At 34.7% G+C, this 19,390-nt stretch overlaps 3 protein-coding genes, 1 long non-coding RNA gene and 1 other non-coding gene across 5 annotated transcripts; 2 read left to right on the top strand and 3 right to left on the bottom strand.

The window, feature by feature from the left end:
* Positions 1–5,641: 5,641 nt before the first annotated feature.
* On the bottom strand, positions 5,642–9,164 carry LOC129903997 (flocculation protein FLO11-like). Its single transcript, XM_055979528.1, has 2 exons — positions 8,890–9,164; positions 5,642–7,991 (listed from the first exon to the last, which is right to left on the bottom strand). Exon 2 carries the CDS (start codon positions 7,801–7,803, stop codon positions 5,758–5,760), a length of 2,046 nt encoding a protein of 681 aa, XP_055835503.1. The 5' UTR covers positions 7,804–7,991; positions 8,890–9,164; the 3' UTR covers positions 5,642–5,757.
* LOC129903998 (CBS domain-containing protein CBSX3, mitochondrial-like) lies at positions 8,353–10,061 on the top strand. The gene is made up of 6 exons (XM_055979529.1): positions 8,353–8,417; positions 8,901–9,216; positions 9,292–9,373; positions 9,549–9,622; positions 9,708–9,768; positions 9,849–10,061. The coding sequence occupies exons 2-6, from the start codon at positions 8,908–8,910 to the stop codon at positions 10,004–10,006; spliced, it is 684 nt and encodes a 227-aa protein (XP_055835504.1). The 5' UTR covers positions 8,353–8,417; positions 8,901–8,907; the 3' UTR covers positions 10,007–10,061.
* Positions 10,062–10,159: 98 nt separating this feature from the next.
* On the bottom strand, positions 10,160–10,355 carry LOC129904804 (U2 spliceosomal RNA). Its single transcript, XR_008770485.1, has one exon. It is a non-coding gene; the product is annotated as a U2 spliceosomal RNA (small nuclear RNA).
* Positions 10,356–11,386: 1,031 nt separating this feature from the next.
* LOC129903871 (uncharacterized) lies at positions 11,387–17,136 on the bottom strand. The gene is made up of 2 exons (XR_008770307.1): positions 16,842–17,136; positions 11,387–11,975 (listed from the first exon to the last, which is right to left on the bottom strand). It is a non-coding gene; the product is annotated as an uncharacterized LOC129903871 (long non-coding RNA).
* Positions 13,731–16,581, top strand: LOC129903870 (protein RADIALIS-like 6). Its single transcript, XM_055979385.1, has 2 exons — positions 13,731–15,315; positions 15,890–16,581. The coding sequence occupies exons 1-2, from the start codon at positions 15,071–15,073 to the stop codon at positions 15,915–15,917; spliced, it is 273 nt and encodes a 90-aa protein (XP_055835360.1). The 5' UTR covers positions 13,731–15,070; the 3' UTR covers positions 15,918–16,581.
* Positions 17,137–19,390: the final 2,254 nt, after the last annotated feature.

Raw genomic sequence — 19,390 nt, forward strand, 5'->3', positions numbered from 1 at the left:
ATATATTCATTCAATTCTATAGTGGGAAATTAAAGAAAATGATATCAAATCTATCTACGAGACATTTGATAATAGGTCATCTAACTTCAACGGTTTAACTATATTAGTCACAATCACAAGTCATGACATTTCTTAATTTTTCAACTAACAAGAAACAACATTTGACACTTAAGGAAATTTCCTAAACAATTTATAGAGATAACAACATCATATCCAACACTGACTTATTAATGACTTATGATGTGGGTAACTGAGTTGGTGTAGCAGGAATATCCCATAATTAATGAGATCGGAGATTCAAACCTCACCTAGTCCTTTCTCAATCGGCTGAGTTGGTGCTGTTGGAAAATAGTACACAGCGGAAGCATTTCAGAATCTTATTGCTTACATGAATTATAGACAACACAGTTCTACGGTCTTCTACAGTGATCCAAAATTAATTACCAACTGAACTCTCTCAATACTTGCGTGGGCAAGTATCGTATAGAAAAATGATTTTCTTTCTAGGTCAGAAGAATCCCTATTTATAGAGATTTCTTCTCAGTCCAAAAAGGAGAGGAAGATCACGGTCCTTTTCCTTCGAGGAATAAACCACACATTCCTTTTCCTTTTCTTCCTAAAAAATAGAATTCTGAATTCTAGTTAAATATGGGCACTGTAGGGACCACATAATTAATTACTGAAGCTTCTTATTATGGAAATAATTCCAAAAATTAATTTGAATTATTCTTACCATAATAAATTACAAATTATTCCACTAGAAATTCGTAATTACACTCCTATATTTATATTTCGAAATTCCCCATTAAACACTTATGCAATTCCCCATGTTAAGATTACAGATACTAATCAATAAATTAAATTACTGACGAATTTAATTCAAGGATTAATTTCCTTTAGAGCAATACTTAACTAATTTTATGTGCCAGATTCATAAATCTACCGATCAGGTTTGCACATGAAAACTTATAAGCTTCTCATAAAAAAATATATCATCAATCTCTATATTGAGACATGGATTCCATCAACTAACTAATTATTTCACTAATATATATTATTTTCATCCAATCTACCAGACGTATTGACCCATCTTAGAATCTCACATTTTAATAAATCAAAATGATAATTAATATATACAAATCATAATCGTTATATCAAGATTGAGAATTTAAGTACATTTATTAGTTTAGAGAATATGTTTTTATCAGTCAGTCTAAAACATCTATTTCTACTCGATTCCGTTCAATACATACAAAATGCACTAGTACGAGAAGTTAGAACTATACCATTCTCATAATCAAGATAAATTACATTTAATTTCGTACTACAATCTTACTGATGGTTTGTTCAAATTCCCACCTATGATTGTGAACTATAACTTTTAACTTATAAGAATCGATGATTTAATCTTCTGTATATAAGCTCAAACTCTATACACCAAATCATCTACTATATAAGTTGAGGACACATATATGACAAAATGATCTATTTAATGTAACACTTTATTGAATTGAATAAATAAATAAACAATTGTTCAATAAATAATACTATATCTAAACATATAGTTAATAGTATATCCTAAGAGGCGCATCGAGAGTGATATCCCAAAGGGGATTTCCACCACTTGATCCTTCTCAGTCGAGCTCGTTGCACTTACTTGCCTAGAGTTTACATTTTCTATTTGATTTGTGTCCCTTGTTAATAAAGTTTGTTGCACCAGGCTTGCGTGGAGATTCAATACACTTTGCATGATCTCTCATTTCGGAAGACAAGCTATTATACTCCAACATTACATTAGGATAAAACTTGAAACATGAGAATGGTAAATTTGCCATTTCTTTGGTACTATAATTTTTCTATGAATAAACCTTAGGCTCTGTATTTTACATTAAGAGAACTATACCAACTTGTGCAGACAATTTTTCACCAGCAAATTGGCGTTTCGTAAATTCCAGATTTTGTTTCTGATGTGTTTGAGATTAATCGGAACACGAATGGCTCTGCATTTCCATAATTCCAAATCAAAATGATGTAGTTAAGCTTTTGATTTGCATTCTACTCTGATTTTGTTAGATAATGGGGATAATATTTTTCAAATTAAAAGCTATCGTAATCTGATTTCTCTGCCTGATTTCCAGTGAGGATTTTGAGTTGTCAAGAGAATTCGAACATTGAAAACAAAGCAATAGGTAAAAATTGGAGTTTACTCTTCTTCTTCTTTTATAACCCTGGTGTGTTGCACGCACCTCAACTAATTCCACGTGATACCTGTTGGGAGGAGGAAGCACCATAACTAAAGTTTGATATGATAATAAATAATGAAAATAAATTGGATACAAAAATTTTACGTGGAAACCCTCAAACAAATAGAGGAGAAAAACCACGGAGTAGAAGGATTTTACTATTATAATATGGAGTACACTGCTCTCAAATACAAGGAGAAAAAAACAATTAACACTTGTCTCTTGTAAAAAGAACAACTCACTAAAGAGGACACTCAAGACTATAATATTTATCTTGGTGTATAACTCTCTTTGTGTTTTTACTCTCTCTCTTTCTGAATTGTGGATGATCCTAAATGAGGGCAAGAGGCCCTCTATTTATAGTGGAACGAAAAACGCTAAAGGAAAAAATGTAAGCGAGAATAATCGGTTGGTTTTCCTGTCCACATCTCCATTGGCGTTTTCAGATCAATTGCGGTTAATGGTGACCGATTGATCACATAACAGGCGGTTTTGATTGCATCTGTCCAGAATGGTTTTTCCAACCCTGCAGATGCCAACATAGCTCTTGTCCGTTCCAACAAGGTTCTGTTCATCCGCTCTGCTACTCCATTTTGTTATGGAGTATATGCCATAGTGAACTGTCGTTTAATACCTTCTTGTTTACAGAAGTTATCAAATTCATCACAAGTGTATTCTCCTCCATTATCTGTCCTCAAACACTTGATATTTTTCTCAGATTCAAGTTCCACCCGCACTTTGAATTCTTTGAAAACCAAAAAAACGTATGTCTTTCTCTTAATTGGACACACCCAACTTCTCCTGGAGTAATTATTGATAAATGACACCAAATATTTCGCTCCTCCTAGGGACTCCACCGGTGCTTGTCAGACATCAGAGTGGACCATATCTAATATTTCCTTGCTTTTAGCAGAGGAACTGCTAAACCTTAGTCTATTTTGCTTACTGGTAACACAATGCTCACAAAAAGGTAGTGAAACCTTTTTGAGCCCCGGAAGAAGCATTTGCTCAGCAAGAATCTTAAAACCTCGCTCCGACATATGGCCAAGTTTACGATGCCATATCATCGTTGATTCTTCAAATGAACTTGCTGACGCGGTTGATGCTTCACCTTCTTGGTGTGTTTCACCTTTAAGAACATATAGATTTGCAGCAAGTTTTTCTGCTTTCATCACTACAAGCGTTCCTTTGGATATTTTCATGACTCCACCATGAGTTTTATATGAACATCCATTATCATCTAATTGTCCCAAAGACAATAGATTCTTCCTCAAGTCTTTTACATGTCGTACCTCCTGGATGGTGCGTATCGTGCCATCATACATCTTTATTTTTATGGACCCAATACCAATAACATCCAAAGCATGATCGTCTCCCATGAACACAGATCCTCCAGAGATAGGTTTATATTGATGGAATCATTCTCTCCGCGAAGTCATGTGCCATGTTGCTCCTGTGTCCATGATCCAGATATTAGTGAAACGTTTTTTGCCTTCATTATTTGATATTGCTTCACTACATAAAATATCGCTATCATCTGAGGTACTAGCAACATTCCCTTGAGCATTTGCTGACTCAGGGTGTTCACTATTTTTCTTAAACCGACAATCTTTCTTGAAGTGTCCTTTCTTGCCACAATTGTAGCACTTGATATTCTTCTTACTTCTTGATTGAGATCTACCATGATTGTGACTCCCACTGGAGCCATGTTCCGTTGGTCTTCCTCTTACCATCATCAAATCTTTAGCTTGCTGCGAACATGCTTGTTTGTCTTTTTTATTTTTGCGCCGACTTTTTTCTTCTAAGACAGCGTCTACAATTTCATCGAAAACTAGACTGTTTGTATTATTCCTCAAGTTGATGATGAGTTGATCATACGAGTCAGGCAGACTTTGAAGTAGAAGCTCCGCACGTTCAGTCCCCTCTATTTTGCAACCCATTGTTGTAAGTTACGAAAATAGAGTATTTAAAGTATTGATGTGTTCAGTAACTGACATGGACTCTGCCATTCGAAGAGTATACAATCTTCATTTTAAGAAGATTTTATTATGCAAAGACTTGGCCTCATACAATCCCGTAAGAGTATCCCATATTTCCTTCCTAGTCCATTTTTCAGCCACACTAGATAATACTTGATCAACTAGTGTCAAGTGTAGATCAGCAACTGCATTGTTATCTATGTCGTTCAACTTGCTATCATTAGTAAAGTCTGTGGGTCTGCCTTCAATTGCAGCTAAGTATTGTCCTTTCTTAATATCGCTTTTATTTTCATTTTTCACAATGAGAAATTAGTCCCATTGAATTTCTCAACTTCAAACTTTGTTGTACTCTACATTGTTATTTGTTTCACACCCTTCTAGATCGTTTTTGAATATTTTTGTGAACAATTGTGACAAAATGTACCGCCACTGAAATTTACTATTCACATGAATAATATTTTCACCGAATTTTACTATTCATGAAAAATTTACTATTCATAAATAATACATTCGCATAAAACAGACAGAATAATCGAGGGCTCTGATACCACTATTGGGAGGAGGAAGCACCATAACTAAAGTTTGATATGATAATAAATAATAAAAATAAATTGTACACAAGAATTTTACGTGAAAACCTTCTAACAAATAGAGGGGAAAAACCACGGGGTAGAAGGATTTTACTAGTATGATATGGAGTACACCGCTCTCAAATACAAGGAGAAAACAACAATTAACACTTGTCTCTTGTAAAAGAAACAATCCACTAAAGAGGACACTCAAGACTACAATATTTATCTTGGTATATAACTCTCTTTGTGTTTTTACTCTCTCTCTTTCTGAATTGTGGATGATCCTAAATGAGGGCAAGAGCCCCTCTATTTATAGTGGAACGAAAAACGCTAAAGGAAAAAATTTACGCGTTTTCATGTTGAAAACGCGTAAGGTTGGCTGCCAACCAACCTTTACTTTTCCTCTTTTTCCTTTACTTTTCCTTCTTTCTGCAGCCCAGCCCCTTTTTTGACTTTTCTTTTTCTTGAATACCAGGTAACTCTATTCACCAAGGCCAATACAAATGGGTAACATGAGACCACTAGGGCACACCCTTGGGGGCGTATTCAATAGCGTGAAACAATGACTTTGATGTTCGTTTTGTTTGTTCAACATTACTTGTTTAGTGTGTTCTTCCTCATGAATTTGATCTCACAATTATTGATCAGCAAAGGAAAGGCAATGACACTGAACAATTATTCATGAGATTAAGGGGTAAGAGATGGTGTAGATAGAAAATCAAAAGAAAGAAGAAAGCTGAGAGGAAATGTGTATTGAGCAATGACAGGTCATATGTGGCAATTAAAATCCTTCACATGTACTATATACGCTAATGCACATCAAAACCAGGAAATAGATAACAACATCTCATGGATATCATGGTTTATTGAATATTTGCATCTCTATTACAATTGCTTTCAGCAGATATTATTGAATCTGTATAAAATAATATGTTAAACTTTTATTAATTACATGCATTAGTTTCAAAGAATGTCAATATCGTTATCCGTCTTCTCTATACCGCCAACTTGGCAACCATGTCTCCGAGGTTTCTCCTGGTTATCTGAATCAGAATCACTTGGTTCAAAGAAAAGGCCTTCGAGACATCTTCTTCTTACTGTTGGCTCATATGTATGTTTCTGTGCACGGGTAACATTAAACTCGGCCTTGTGTGCCTCAAACAGTCCAGTTCTATCACTTGATTTTGTAGGTTCTGATCGCATACGAGGGAATGACATATGTATACCTGGATTTTTTCCCTCAATAGTACTGTCAAATGTAATTGAGTTGTTTAGGCCCTGCACATTGCAGTTCATGTATGCCTCTAGTTCTTTATCTTTCATCGTCCTTGTATCGTTTAGCTGTCTTCCCTCTGAATTTCCCTCTGCATCTGTGGTTGCATCGGCATTTTCATCTGCATTCAGTTTGTAGCCTCTATGAATGTGAACTTCCCTTCCTTTTCTGGATGAGTTTGATCCAAGTTGCATATATGCTCCTCTATTATCACCTGCAAGGGTGATCACGCTCACCGGCCCCTTTTCCAAATCTTTCTTTCCATCTCCAACTGCCATCCTATGAATAAACTTTGAGATGTTATCTTTTACCTCTTTGTTAAGGGGTATATCTTGTTCAGCTGAAATTGTTCTTGTTTGTTTTCCATTAGAGACACGGTTCACCCGAATTTGGTCATGATCAGAATTGGTTTGCTTTGATTGAAACACAGCGCCTGGATGCTCTTTGGATGTCAGAAAACCATCAATCTTTTCTCCTGGACCGTAGTTTTTACCCGTGGTCTCTTGTACAACTTCCTTCACTTCTTTAGTTTCCGGGATGTTTGTCTCCAATGGTCTGGCTGTCTTAGGTTCATTAACGATACTTGATAAATCTGATATCTTGGATGGTCCTTCTGTAATACCTCTAGTGGAACTCACCTCTGAGAGTTCTGAACGCTGCATTACCTTTTCAGGTGACCTGTCTTTTGCTTCAGTTAATGTGTCAGCTATGGCCTCTCTCTTGAGAAGCTCCATTTGTTCTGATTGAGTCCAAACTGTTGCGGGCATTGGTTCTTTTTCAGAGTTTGATAGTAGTGGTTTGGTGGATTTGGGAGAAATCTCTGAGCTGTCTTGTGATTGTTTTGGTGGAGATGTTGGTTGGGAAATTGTCTGATCGTTTGGTTGCATTTGAGAAGTTATATCAGCAGAAGGATTTGAAGAAGTCTGGCTCACAAGGCTAGCTGCCTTTGGGGTAAGTTGGTTAGTTGAAAGGACCTGAGGACCGTTGCGTGTTGGGGAGGATTTTGGACTCAGTTCTTGTGATTGGGGAGCTGGACGAGACGGGGATTGAGATGGAGATGGAGCCTCAGGCGCATTGGACTTAGTTGCCACATCAGATGGTGAAGATGGTTGAGAAGTGATGCCTTGCTGTTCTTGAGACGGTTGAGACTCAGTTATGGAGGGAGCTACTCCTGAAGGACTAGCTGGAGCATTTGTCGGTTTACTGTTTGTGGTAGAGGACTGGATAGGGGCTTTACTTTCAGCTGAAGGTTGAGAAGGAACTTGGCTACTTTCAGGTAAAGGGCTTTTATTTGTGGTGGACTTGATAGGAGCTTTGTTTTCAGCTGAAGATTGAGGGGAAATAACGGGAGTTTCAGTTAATCTGCGTGTGCTCGTAGTGGTGGGCTGGCTCGGTGCTTTCGTTTCAGGTGAATTCTGAGGTTGACGAGATCTTGACTGTGGGGTGGTTGTACTGGCAGTTGGTGGTGAAGAAGGCTTTCCAGATGTCGTGGTTGTGGTGGCACTTGGTGGCTGCTTGGGAGTTGAGTTTTCAGTTGTAGGACTTGCGGAAGGGCTAGTTTTAGGTCTAGTGCTGCTGGTAGGTTGTGAAGTAGTTCGTGATCTCGTCCCTTGACGAGTTGTACGACTAGAACCAGTAGTTTTGGTATTAGACTGAGTAGATGATTTGCTTGCAGGTTCAGGTTCAGATGCAGCAGACCAAGGAAGGCGAAAGCGGAATGTTGATCTTCTTTCCATTTTACAAAGATAAAATCTTGTGAAGCAAATGAAAATGTGTGTTTTCAATTATCTGGTGAATGATGATATGCAACCAGCCAAAAAGCATCAATATATAAAAGGTTTGCTTTTGATACCTTAGAACATGTCACACTTTAGAATGTCTCAACTTGCCTTCTCACCTTCACCTTTTGCTTCTTTTCCCCTCACTACAGGCAATCAATAATAATGTTTAATTGCCTTATGATTAAGGTTAGCATCTAAGTTTTGTTTATTCTGTCTGCATTAGCATAATCTACTTAAAAGTAAAAATATTTTTTTAGTTTCCTTGTCAAAGAATATCTTGGCATGAGGCAAAGGAAAAGTGAAAGAGAAGAAACTAAGCTAAATGTGAAAGAAAGCAGCAATTAAAAAGTACTTGATGACCTCTACAAGAAGCAAAGCATTAGAAGCAAGATTTGCGTTAATAGACATAGTTTGTTTCCTGATTTAGTAGTTCAAGAAAAGAACATAAAAATTGTATTCATATAAATAACTAAAGGAGAGTACTATTCTCTCTTGTAACTTTCTTGCTCAAGCATATAATCATCATTAGCTGAAACAAGGTTGTCAATTGAAGATATTCTTTCCTCAAGGTAAGTTCTTCAATTTTTGTACTACTTCATGAGCATTGAGAAGTACTTTCACACTTGATATTCTTCGAATTAGACCCTAATCACAGGCGGATCCAGGATTTCGAGTTTATGAATTTCTACAATGACCTCAAGTTAATACTACAATAATAACTGAGATCATGGTCAAATATTTGTATAAATTTAGTAGATTTCTTATTAGATATATAGAGCATGAGCAAAAGCTATTAGGTTCACATGTCTCCTTAATCAGGCCTCTCGATCCGCCCCTGTTAAGACCGACATTCATTTTGATGAACACAACATTGGCAAGCATATAAGACTTTAGTATTTCTTTAAAAAGACTGCTATATGACAGCTATCATGCCCAATAATTTGCAGTTACATGTTCATTTATCACATAAGTACACACTCTAATGGACTTATATAGACAAATGATTTATAAGTGTTTGATAATATGATATAAGTTTTGTACCTTAATCACAGAAGCACAATGCAAGGTCTTATGTGCGTGGTTAGATCATGCCATGAAAAGCTCAAGGTTACAATTCTACAGCACCCACAATTCAAAAGCACGAGTGAGATGAACAAAGTATTCGTAAGATTTGGACGTGTCATCTCCTTCCCCACGGTGCTAAGCAAGGAAGCCAATGACATAATTGTCGCAGAATCGTCTACAATGCACCAAAAAGGGTTAGAGAATACAACAGTTGCTGATGTTCTAATGATAAAAGAGGAAGAAAAAGGTAACTCGTGGATTTGTTGTCGGACAAATGACACAGTGTATGATGCCATCAAACAAGTAAGTTGCTAAAGCTTTAACATCACCATGGAATGTTAAATAGCGATTAGTATGATGGTGGTGACAAATTTGTAGATGGCAGTAAACAATATCGGGTCTTTGGTGGTTCTAAAGCCTGGAGAGAATCAACTGATAGCTGGAATTATAACAGAAAGAGGTAAATTTGCCTTTCAAGTCACATGCACATGTTGAACTTATTGATCTAAGCTACAAAGAACTTTTTAACCAAAACTTTATAGTTTCTGCTACACAATTTTTGAAGTAATAGACGTTTTGCTCAATTAGATATAATCTTGAACTTATTCATCTATGCACATTGTACAAGAGAACAGACTATCTGCGGAAGGTAATTGTGCAGGATAGATCATCTAAATACACAAGAGTCGGAGATATTATGACCGAGCAGGTACCCTTAGATATCATCTTATTGGCTTATCTTTTTGTCCATCTCTTCTCTGTTTTTCTGCTCAATATTACTACCTTTGCAACAGAGCAAGCTGATAACCGTCACATCCGATACAAATATTCTTCAAGCAATGCAGCTCATGTGTGGTAAGTATTACTATAAGTTCAAACTCGTGAAGTTTCTCATGGTTAAGAGGAAAATGAATGAAATATTTTTATGATCACAGAGCATCACATTCGACATGTTCCGGTGATTGATGGGAAGGTAGTAGGCATGATTTCTGTAGCAGATATTGTAAAAGCAGTGGTAGATCAACAAACTAGAGAAGTGAAGCAACTGAATCAATTCATCAGGGGAAATTACACTATTGAAAACAATAATTAGCCTCAAATTACAGTTTGTTGATACATGAATACCAATTTCAAAACAAACGTCATTTTCTCGGTTCATGGGTTCAAATTGTCAATAAGATCCAGTAACCTAATGTAATAAAAGAAGCCCACAATGAATTCAGACTTCACAAATTTGACTGAACTGGTGGGGTGCGCCAGGCCCGTGCAATAGTGCAACGCATGGGCAACGCGCAAGAGCCCGGGTAGCAAGCTACCTTAATGGACTCTTCCCCTTAAAAAATTGAGTTAATATCATGTGAACCAATGGTCCACATATCAGATATTAAACTGATAAGAACAGATACTACACTTGATCTTAGCCAAAAGGCCGAGAAAGGTATGCCTAATATCTTAGATGGGCCTTTCGACTTATAGCACCTCTCTACTGTCTACTTATTTGTTTCTTCCGATGTGGGAATCAGTGTAATTGACAAAACACCTGCAAACTAAAGGAGCAAAAAACTATATCTAATCAACCACATTTTATGAACAATTTATTTTCATATCTGAACTTGTAAATATGAAGTAAGAAAGAGATGGGATAAAAAAAAAAAACTAACGAACAGTTATTAAAGCAATTAAAATTTAGGAATGTACGAAAATATATTTTATGCTACGTATTTCTTAAAGGTAGTAATGTGAATACATGAATATCAGGATGATAGATACTTATCCGCACCGAAAATTTACACCAAACTGATGCAACTTATCATAGTTAAGTGATTATATATACGATAATTGTTCATGGTTAAATGATAATTGTGTGTATATTCGTGTACATCTCATGTATTCATTGACTTGGTGTAAACATTCACCGCAACATTAGTACTTTTAACATATGGGGAATACTTTCAACATAATTTGCCTCCATAAATGTTCTTTTCCAACAAAAAAAGAGGTTATATTCTAGAGTATATTTTTAATATTTCATCCCTAATTATGTCTTCATTGGATTCCTCAAGTTGCCTTGCTAATTATTCTCCATGGTGATTAATTTTTCTATCTTGGAGAATAATAGATGATGCTTTGTGTCTCTATTCTTGCACTCTAATTAGACATATGGATTTAAGTTCCGTCATTAACCGTAAATGAAGTTAAATAAAAACCTGAAAGACATATTTATTGCATTACAAAGGAGTAATCTTGATATACTTACAAGAAATGGTAATCTTCCAAGTTTTGGAACTTCTTTTCCAAAAACTAGAAACAACAAAAGGTTTCACAAAATTTTCATCCTTAACTATCATCAAGTAATCTACAATTACAAACGAAACATTGCTCTATTACCAAAATAATTTCGATACTCTTATATTTTGAGGGGGATATAATTAGAATAAAGATTTGTGTATTAATAATGTTATGGGCAAAAGTATTTAGAGACAAAAATGTCGTTAAAGTAGGCAATCCATACATAACATCAATGGCGAATATAGTGTGTAATTACTCAGTTCATACGAACCAAGAGCTTTGGCTCATGTAAGAAAATCACTGAAAAAAGGTATAATTGATGTCGAACCCAGTAAATCAAATGAGTTGTGATAGAATCTCGAACTAGTTCCCATGAAGTTCAAATCCTGCATTTCCATACACTATTGAACCACATAATAATTCCTACAATTTATTCAATGTATAAACAACCTGTTACATTGTAATCATCGCATAACTAATACATGAATCAAACAACCTGACTACTGGTGGTTTATGACCACCAACCTAAGCACAATGCAATATCAATATCACAAACCATAATAAGGTCATCAAATAGAGCAAGAATTTGAATAATTATGCAATGGAGGATCTCTTAGAAAGTACTCTTTTATTTCTGACCACTGAATCCCAGAATCCAATATACCAATAGAAAGCGCTATTAAACGTTCCTCAAAAAAGACATGTTGATTCTGCATATCTCAATTTCCTCTTCGGAATTTCGCCTTTTACAACCAGCCATTTACTTATCAGGCCTTAAAAAAAGCAAAAGAATATAAGGCAAGAGAATTCTATTCTGATCAAAATGTTCCAATTCTTAGCATATTACTGCTATAAACGCTCTCATTCGAAAGACAAATATGTTCCAATTCTCAGCAAGATTACACGCAAGCGCCCACATTTGACTCAAGAAAAAGAAGGAACATATCCAGAATATAAAAGTGACCACTAATCTTGCAATTAGCTAAGATAAGGAACTCTTATCTTTTGTTTCTAAAAATCAGATGAAAAGATACTTATAATGCATCTATCTTTTTATCATTTGGAACATTTCATCACACAAAGAAAAGAGGTAAAAAGAAGGAAATCACCTGATTATTCTAATTGTAGCAAATTTCTTTGTTGATCCAACCACTATAGACCTTTTCAACAACATATACTTGTCTAAATTCTCTTTAATTTTGTGGCATATCCAAAGATTCCATTCTGAGTGTACTCCTCAAGCTTTTACTAGAATACGACTGAACGAACGTTAATAATCTCAGCTCCATATTTGTTTCATCTTGACTATTAAACATACTTCCTACCAGATAATTGAAATAAATTTCTACTTCATTGCAGGTTCAAATATTGATGAAAATTGTAACGATTACATGCTAAGTAAGCCTTAGTTCATTATTCTAAATAAGAATACAAGCACATCACCTCTCTATGGGCTCATTATCCCCGAGTTACAAAGGCTGCTGTTGGTCTAAGGAATTGGCTCCAGACAGATCATATCTGGTTACTCAAATACTAATAGAAATTGAACATTTTATTCTTTGATAGGTAATGGAAATTGAACAATATATTTGAGATATGTCAACAAAAATTTATTTACATTGTACACATTATAGTTAGACATGATTTCCCAATGTGGGGTCCAGTCCCACCTATTTTTTCAAAAAGTTTTGCAACTGCAAATTGCAGCTTCTCCGTGTTGTTTGTCAAAGAAAGTGGCGAGGTAGCTGAGAAGAGTTCCTATAAAAGGAGCTCTCCAGCTCTTCATTTGATACACAGAGAGAAAAATATTTGAGCTGTGAGGTTTCCATAGACTATATATGTAAGAAAATCGTTTGTGAAGAAAAAAATAGAGTGTGAGCGATATTTTTTAATAAGGTGGGAGATCAAAAGAATGTTATTCCATTTGAGTGTGTGGTAGTCATTTTTTAGTATTGTACTTGGTACTACCCAATATAAAATTTCTTACTATACTGATATCAGTTGCTTCTCTTGGCCCGTGGTTTTTCCCTTATTTAAAAGGGTTTTCACATAAATTCTTGATGTCATTATTTTCCCATTTTATTTCTACAATTTTGACCATATATATTTTTGTGTTAGTCCGCATTTTCCCAACACCCAAAACAATTCACAATTATAGTAGATAAAACCTCAAGGTTATACTTTTCAGATCGAGGAACCAATGATAAATTGTTCCTTTGGGGAGTTTCTAAAAAATGAAAGTCTTTGACTTCACATTTCACATTTCCACATCAAGGTTTCAGGAAAATGGATTACCATGATTATCAATCATAGGGAAAGAAGACCTGTGAGCCAATGAACACAGTATCTAGTGGGAAAAAGGTTGACACTGACTCTACTTAGATCGACCCAGTGGCAGAGCAAGAATTTTCTTTAAGGAGATTGAAAATGTAGAAAAGTAAAACACGGAGAAGCTAAGTAGAGATTCAACATCTACTATATATATATATAAAAATTAAATGTAACCTTAGATATATAGTGTAATTTTTCCGCCGAAGGGGTCAATAAAAAACCCTTGCACCTATGTGGCTCCGCCCCTAGATACACCCATGTAGAAGGTATTCCAAATAGAAGGGATTCTTAAACATCAGATACTTTGTTGCACAACTGCATAGATTCCTACTGTAGTTTTTTTGCTAGAATATAAACTGCAAGATTTGACAAATGGTGTCCCTCCACCTCATCTCAATATGATGTAAACTGGAAAAACTGTTGTGGAGAAGTTAAAAGATCAGTTTCTCCTTTTAAAGCACGAGGCAGAAACTAACATAGCAAGAAACAGAAGAGGCAATACATATTGAAAATATCTGTCCTGCTTCTCTATGAGAGTGCTTAAAATGCACCAATTATTCTGGAAACTGAATTAGCAGCTACAAATCATGATGACCAACTTTCAAGTCGTCCATCTGGACATATCGATGGTTGGTACTGGTTTTGAAAAGAGCTTTAGGGTCAAAGACTAGTCAGTTACATGCTAGTTGATTTCATTAGTAACTTGTTAGTTACATGATATAACACACTTCAATAACAGTATAGGAGTAGAAGAGAAAATAAGTACATAAAAAACACATAAGTTAGCTAGTGAAGAAGGTACCGACGTTTTACACCATGATGACCATGATGGTACCTACTCCTTATCTTAAAAAGCAAAAGCAGGGAAATTCTTAAGAATATAAGCACATGGTGACTCCATTTGTAGAGAATATTTTTGATACAGTTACAGGCAATCTAATAGTTAAAACCATCCAAATGTAAGATGCTTAGTTCAATGCACAGATTGTCAAAAAATTGACCAGCAGTAACAATTGAAGGGTGACAAAAGGTTTTCCAATTGATGCAGAATTTAAGCAACATTTTGCAACCTAGAAGATGGAAACATATCTTGGTAGTTGTTTATCGGCCTAAAATACTATAGCATTGGCGCGTCCATCTTAGCCATAGAATTGGAATTAGGGGATCTAATCTCTTCCAGCTAGGTGAATTACCTATCTGATCCACTTGCTGATGATAATACTTTTAAAAAAAAAATCAACCAAAAGTCTGGTCACAAATACTATTTTCTTATTCTCCCTCCACCTATTCTCATTAGCATTATTTCAAGAATCATGTATTGTACCTCTCCAAAAAGAAACGCAAAAATATTCGCCAACTTGCCACCTTCTCCAGCTTATAAGGATCTAGCTTAGCATTATCTTGCCCATACCATTCACTTAAGCACTTGGCTTTAGGTGAGGTAGCTCTGCACTTCTCCCCAGAGCTTCTTCTCCTTTTTCAGCTTTAGAATCCTCTCTACAGCTTGTTCAATTAATCAATCAAGTACTAATCTTTAATGGCCTCATGGACTGCAAGGCAAAACAAGAAGTTCGAAGATGCTTTGGCTTTATATGACAGGGAGACTCCTGATCGCTGGCATAACATTGCCAGATGTGTAGGAGGAAAATCAGCAGCAGAAGTGAGGAGGCATTACGAAGTGCTTGTGAAGGATATCATGCAAATAGAAAATGGCCAAGTACCTTTACCCAATTACAAAGCCGCAGCTGAGAGCAATAGCAGAAGTTATGCCAATGAACATAGGTATCACAAATCTCTACTCTCCACACAACCAAACTAATCTTTTCATCCATATACAAGTCAATGATACGTTCAATATTTCCTATCAATCAATTATGTATTACTCCGTAAACTTGATACCTGGTATCGATTCCCATATGTTGTCATTTTCCTATTCCTGGTACTATTTATTACCACCTATCCATTTTTAGTAACATTAAGTCAAAGACTAGTCACAATCCTTGTTAATATATGAAAAAGTTATGTTACCACTCTCAAAAAAAGAAATACAGGAAAAAGTTGACACTTAAGTGCTTAAAGTTTCACCTTTCTGCAAGAGGATAATTTAGAAATGTCTGCACCTTTACCTCTTTAAGCTTCTGAATAATGAATCTAATCGTACTTGTCTTAGATAATATGTGTAAGTCCTGCACCTTGATCCCCTACCACTTCATTATATAAAACACAATTGTTTAAGTGAAATGCTTTGTTGCGTTTCACTTAAATAAAGAAAATGTATTAGTTTCTCAAACAAATAAATAATATGTATCTCCTCATCCTTTATAAATTCTTTACATGCCTATATTTTATGGAACAGGCTTCTGAAGAACCTGAAGCTACAGTGAGAACAAATTTCGCAGCCATGCTCAATAACATCACAAGTTCTCCGTTATATGCCAAATGCAAAAGCATAAATTGTGAATTCATGTTAAGTTTTTGAAGTACGAAAAATGTATGACTGTTATTGTCCATCTGTATCCATTTAATGTCTGTCTTACTGTGTAATGTTTCTCAAAAGCATAATATATAGATATAATATCTACTTCACTTCCACATTAGTTTAATATGTTCATAAAATAAAAACCAAAATTACATGCTTCATAGTCGTCTGAATTCAACAGATCGCAATTCTCAAATCATTTGAGTTTTTCTTTTCAGTTTCATGTAGAGTTTACCTTGTCCCTAACATCCTACTCTCAAAATGAAAAAGTTTAAAGAAATAGTCACTAAATGCATCGACAATGATCTCTATTGTCGACCCGGTTACTTTATGCATTAAACAAGATAAGCTTTTTCTAATCCCCTTGAACCTTTACCTTCTGGGCATCAAGCAACAACATAATAAGTCAATTAAAGGAACTTTCTCAGTATCTTTTTCTTCCTTTCCTTTCAGGTTCAATTTGGTACAAAAGAATCTAAACACTCAGTACAAAGACAAACTTATAAATATATATATATATATATTCTAAACTCTTAGCATAAATATTAGTTTAAGTTATCATCACAGGTCTCAGGTTCAAGAATGGAACACAAAGTCATCTTTGGTGAGGAATATTTAATCCCAAATGGAACATAAATATATATATATATTGGAACAAAATTTCTAAAAATAACATGGAACTTTGTTGCAATTGAACAAAAACAGGGACGACAAAACTGCAGTATACAATCAAATTTTGAATCTTCATAGTCTAAAATATTTACATCTGAATAAATAAAATTACTAACATCTTATATGAATAAAATAAGAGAAGGTAGTCCAGAATTACCTCTTCGTGGATTGCAACCCTAAATTAAGAAGGAACCATCGAACCAACTGATTAAGTGAAGAAAAGAAGGAAATTTTGGATAATAAACGATTCAGTAGTAAAGGCATATTGAAAAATTAAATAAACTTAGCTCTTGAGAAGGCGTTGATGGAACCATTTAAAATTTGAACAGAGTTAAAGTAGACGGAAAATGTGAGATTTGAATTGAAACTACTAGGTTCGATCAAATCCGTAGCTGACACAGTAACTCCGCTCCTGAGTGTAACAGAACTTGGTGTCGGTGAAATTACAGCGAGAGGTATGTCGCTCTCAGGATATTCAAGCCTATTGGTGAGTTTTAAAGCTCCAAAAAAAAAAATAACACGTCCCTTCAATTTTTTTTTGACAAATTTAATCCACTCAATATTTTCTTGCATTTCAAAACAAAGAATACCTCTCTATTTATAAAAGAGGAAAATCATTCAAAAAATAAAAAAATAATGAAATGTCATCATTATGATTTAGTGTACCACTTATCAGTGATAATTAAGTTAAAAAATACATAATGAAATGAATAATCTTGCACTAACTAAAGATGATAATGAAAGACATTTTTATGCACTAATAAAAAATAGAATAAAGATGACATTAAATGTCATCAATAGACAATTGCTAAAATTATAATTTAATAAAATGTTAAAATGTCACACTAACACTTGGTATACGATCAAAATTACCATGATTTGACCGTATACACTTATAAATAGTATTTAAAATTTAAATAATTTTTAGTTGTTATAGAAAGGTTTAATGTCTAGTCCTACACATAATCACACTTTGTATAAAGAGGAGAAATCTTTTAACGGTGGAAACATATATTCATATACTCATATTTTTTGTCATAAATAATGTATTAAAGTATCAAAATATTTGATCAAAATACCTTTCCTTTATTGGTAAATTGTATCCCAATAAAGATGGTTAATAATCTTCATATCATAAAATTGATCATAAATTTAATTTTGCGAGACATGCATCATATTTCTTAATCAACTCGTTTGAGTAAACCCCATCTTCACTTCGTGCCTCTTCCCTTTCATCCATTATCATTAGCGCGGTAAGATTTACTTAGCTCACTCCTTGCTCATGGAGTGGCGTATCAATAAAAAGAATAGCGTTATTGAATTGGAATCAATGACTTAGCCTTTAAAGATCGGCCATTATCAAACTCTTCTTATACTTTTTTTTTACCGAGATTGAATTGAGGAAAGCAGACTTGACAGGCCCGATAATCTACTCACACAAAAAAGATATACAAGCATAAGATTAATCACAAATTCCATGAAATACCTTTTACATGTAGGGAAATATTATTGCCTAATGAATGTCAAGAGCCAAAAAAAACTGCTATATTCTCTTATACATTGTTAGGTAATCAAATTTGCCTCAATATTTTTTTGTTAAAGGCAAACAAATCAACAGATGAAAATAAAAAAGGATGAATCTTGAAAACCCAACACTCCTCTTCCTCCTCCTCCTCTTCATAGGACCAAATTTGTACCAATTCTTGAGTTTCAAAACTGTATGCAACAATTGTATGTGGCAAAACATGTAGATATAATACCTGCAAATCTTTATTGAATGAACATGGCTTTATTGAATATCCCAATCTCAAATCTTGATCATTTATATTCTCCAATCTTACAAAATGATCAAACTTGAATTCATTTCCTCTGAAACTCCACATGAAAATTCCATTGTTAACTGGATCACAGAACTGTATTACTCCTCCTTCTGATGATTCATATAAAAACTGAAAGTAGTAAACACCTTTTCTTGATTTTCTTGAATTGTTTTCCGGCAATGAAAAAAGTGTAAAGACTTCAAAATCTATGTCGTAAACTAACAAACATAAACTCCAAATCCAGTACAATTTCCTTTTTTTGTGCGAAAAAACACTCGGGTTGAAGCATTGTCCTCGTGAAAATCCATCTAAAAGAAGCAGCTCGGAATTCAAAATTTGAATTTGGGTTTCCCTCCAATTCCATGAATCTGATTCAAAAATCATACAATTCATCATTTGAGAACCTAGATCAACTTCTTCCCAGAAGAAACTGACTACTTGAAACAAATTCAACCCATCAACATCAAAAACAAGACTTGAACAAGTGGGTCTTGAAATATGATGAGAAATAGGAAGAAAAATAAACTGATCAAGAACAGGGGAAGAAACAGAGTATGTCCAGAACCCATTGTCATGTGAAGCATAAAGAAGAACCCCATTACAAGAATCGATTAAAAATGGGAATTTATGAGTGTAAGATGAATGGAAAGTACAAAATTTGGGAGATTTTTTCTGGGTTTGGTCGTGTAAATTCATAAAAATTGATTCTTGAAAAGTTTTGTGTTTCAGAAAGAGGACAAGACCAGTTGAAGTTGTGGGAGGGTAACAATGGCGTATATTGGTGATCGAATTTCTCCATGTTTTAGAGACAGTCTTCAATTGGATGAGAGATTTTAAGGGAATTTTTGAGAAAATTGATTCTACTACGTGATTTGATAAATTCCCA

This window comes from Solanum dulcamara, chromosome 9, assembly GCF_947179165.1.
Source record: "Solanum dulcamara chromosome 9, daSolDulc1.2, whole genome shotgun sequence".
NCBI lineage: Eukaryota > Viridiplantae > Streptophyta > Magnoliopsida > Solanales > Solanaceae > Solanum > Solanum dulcamara.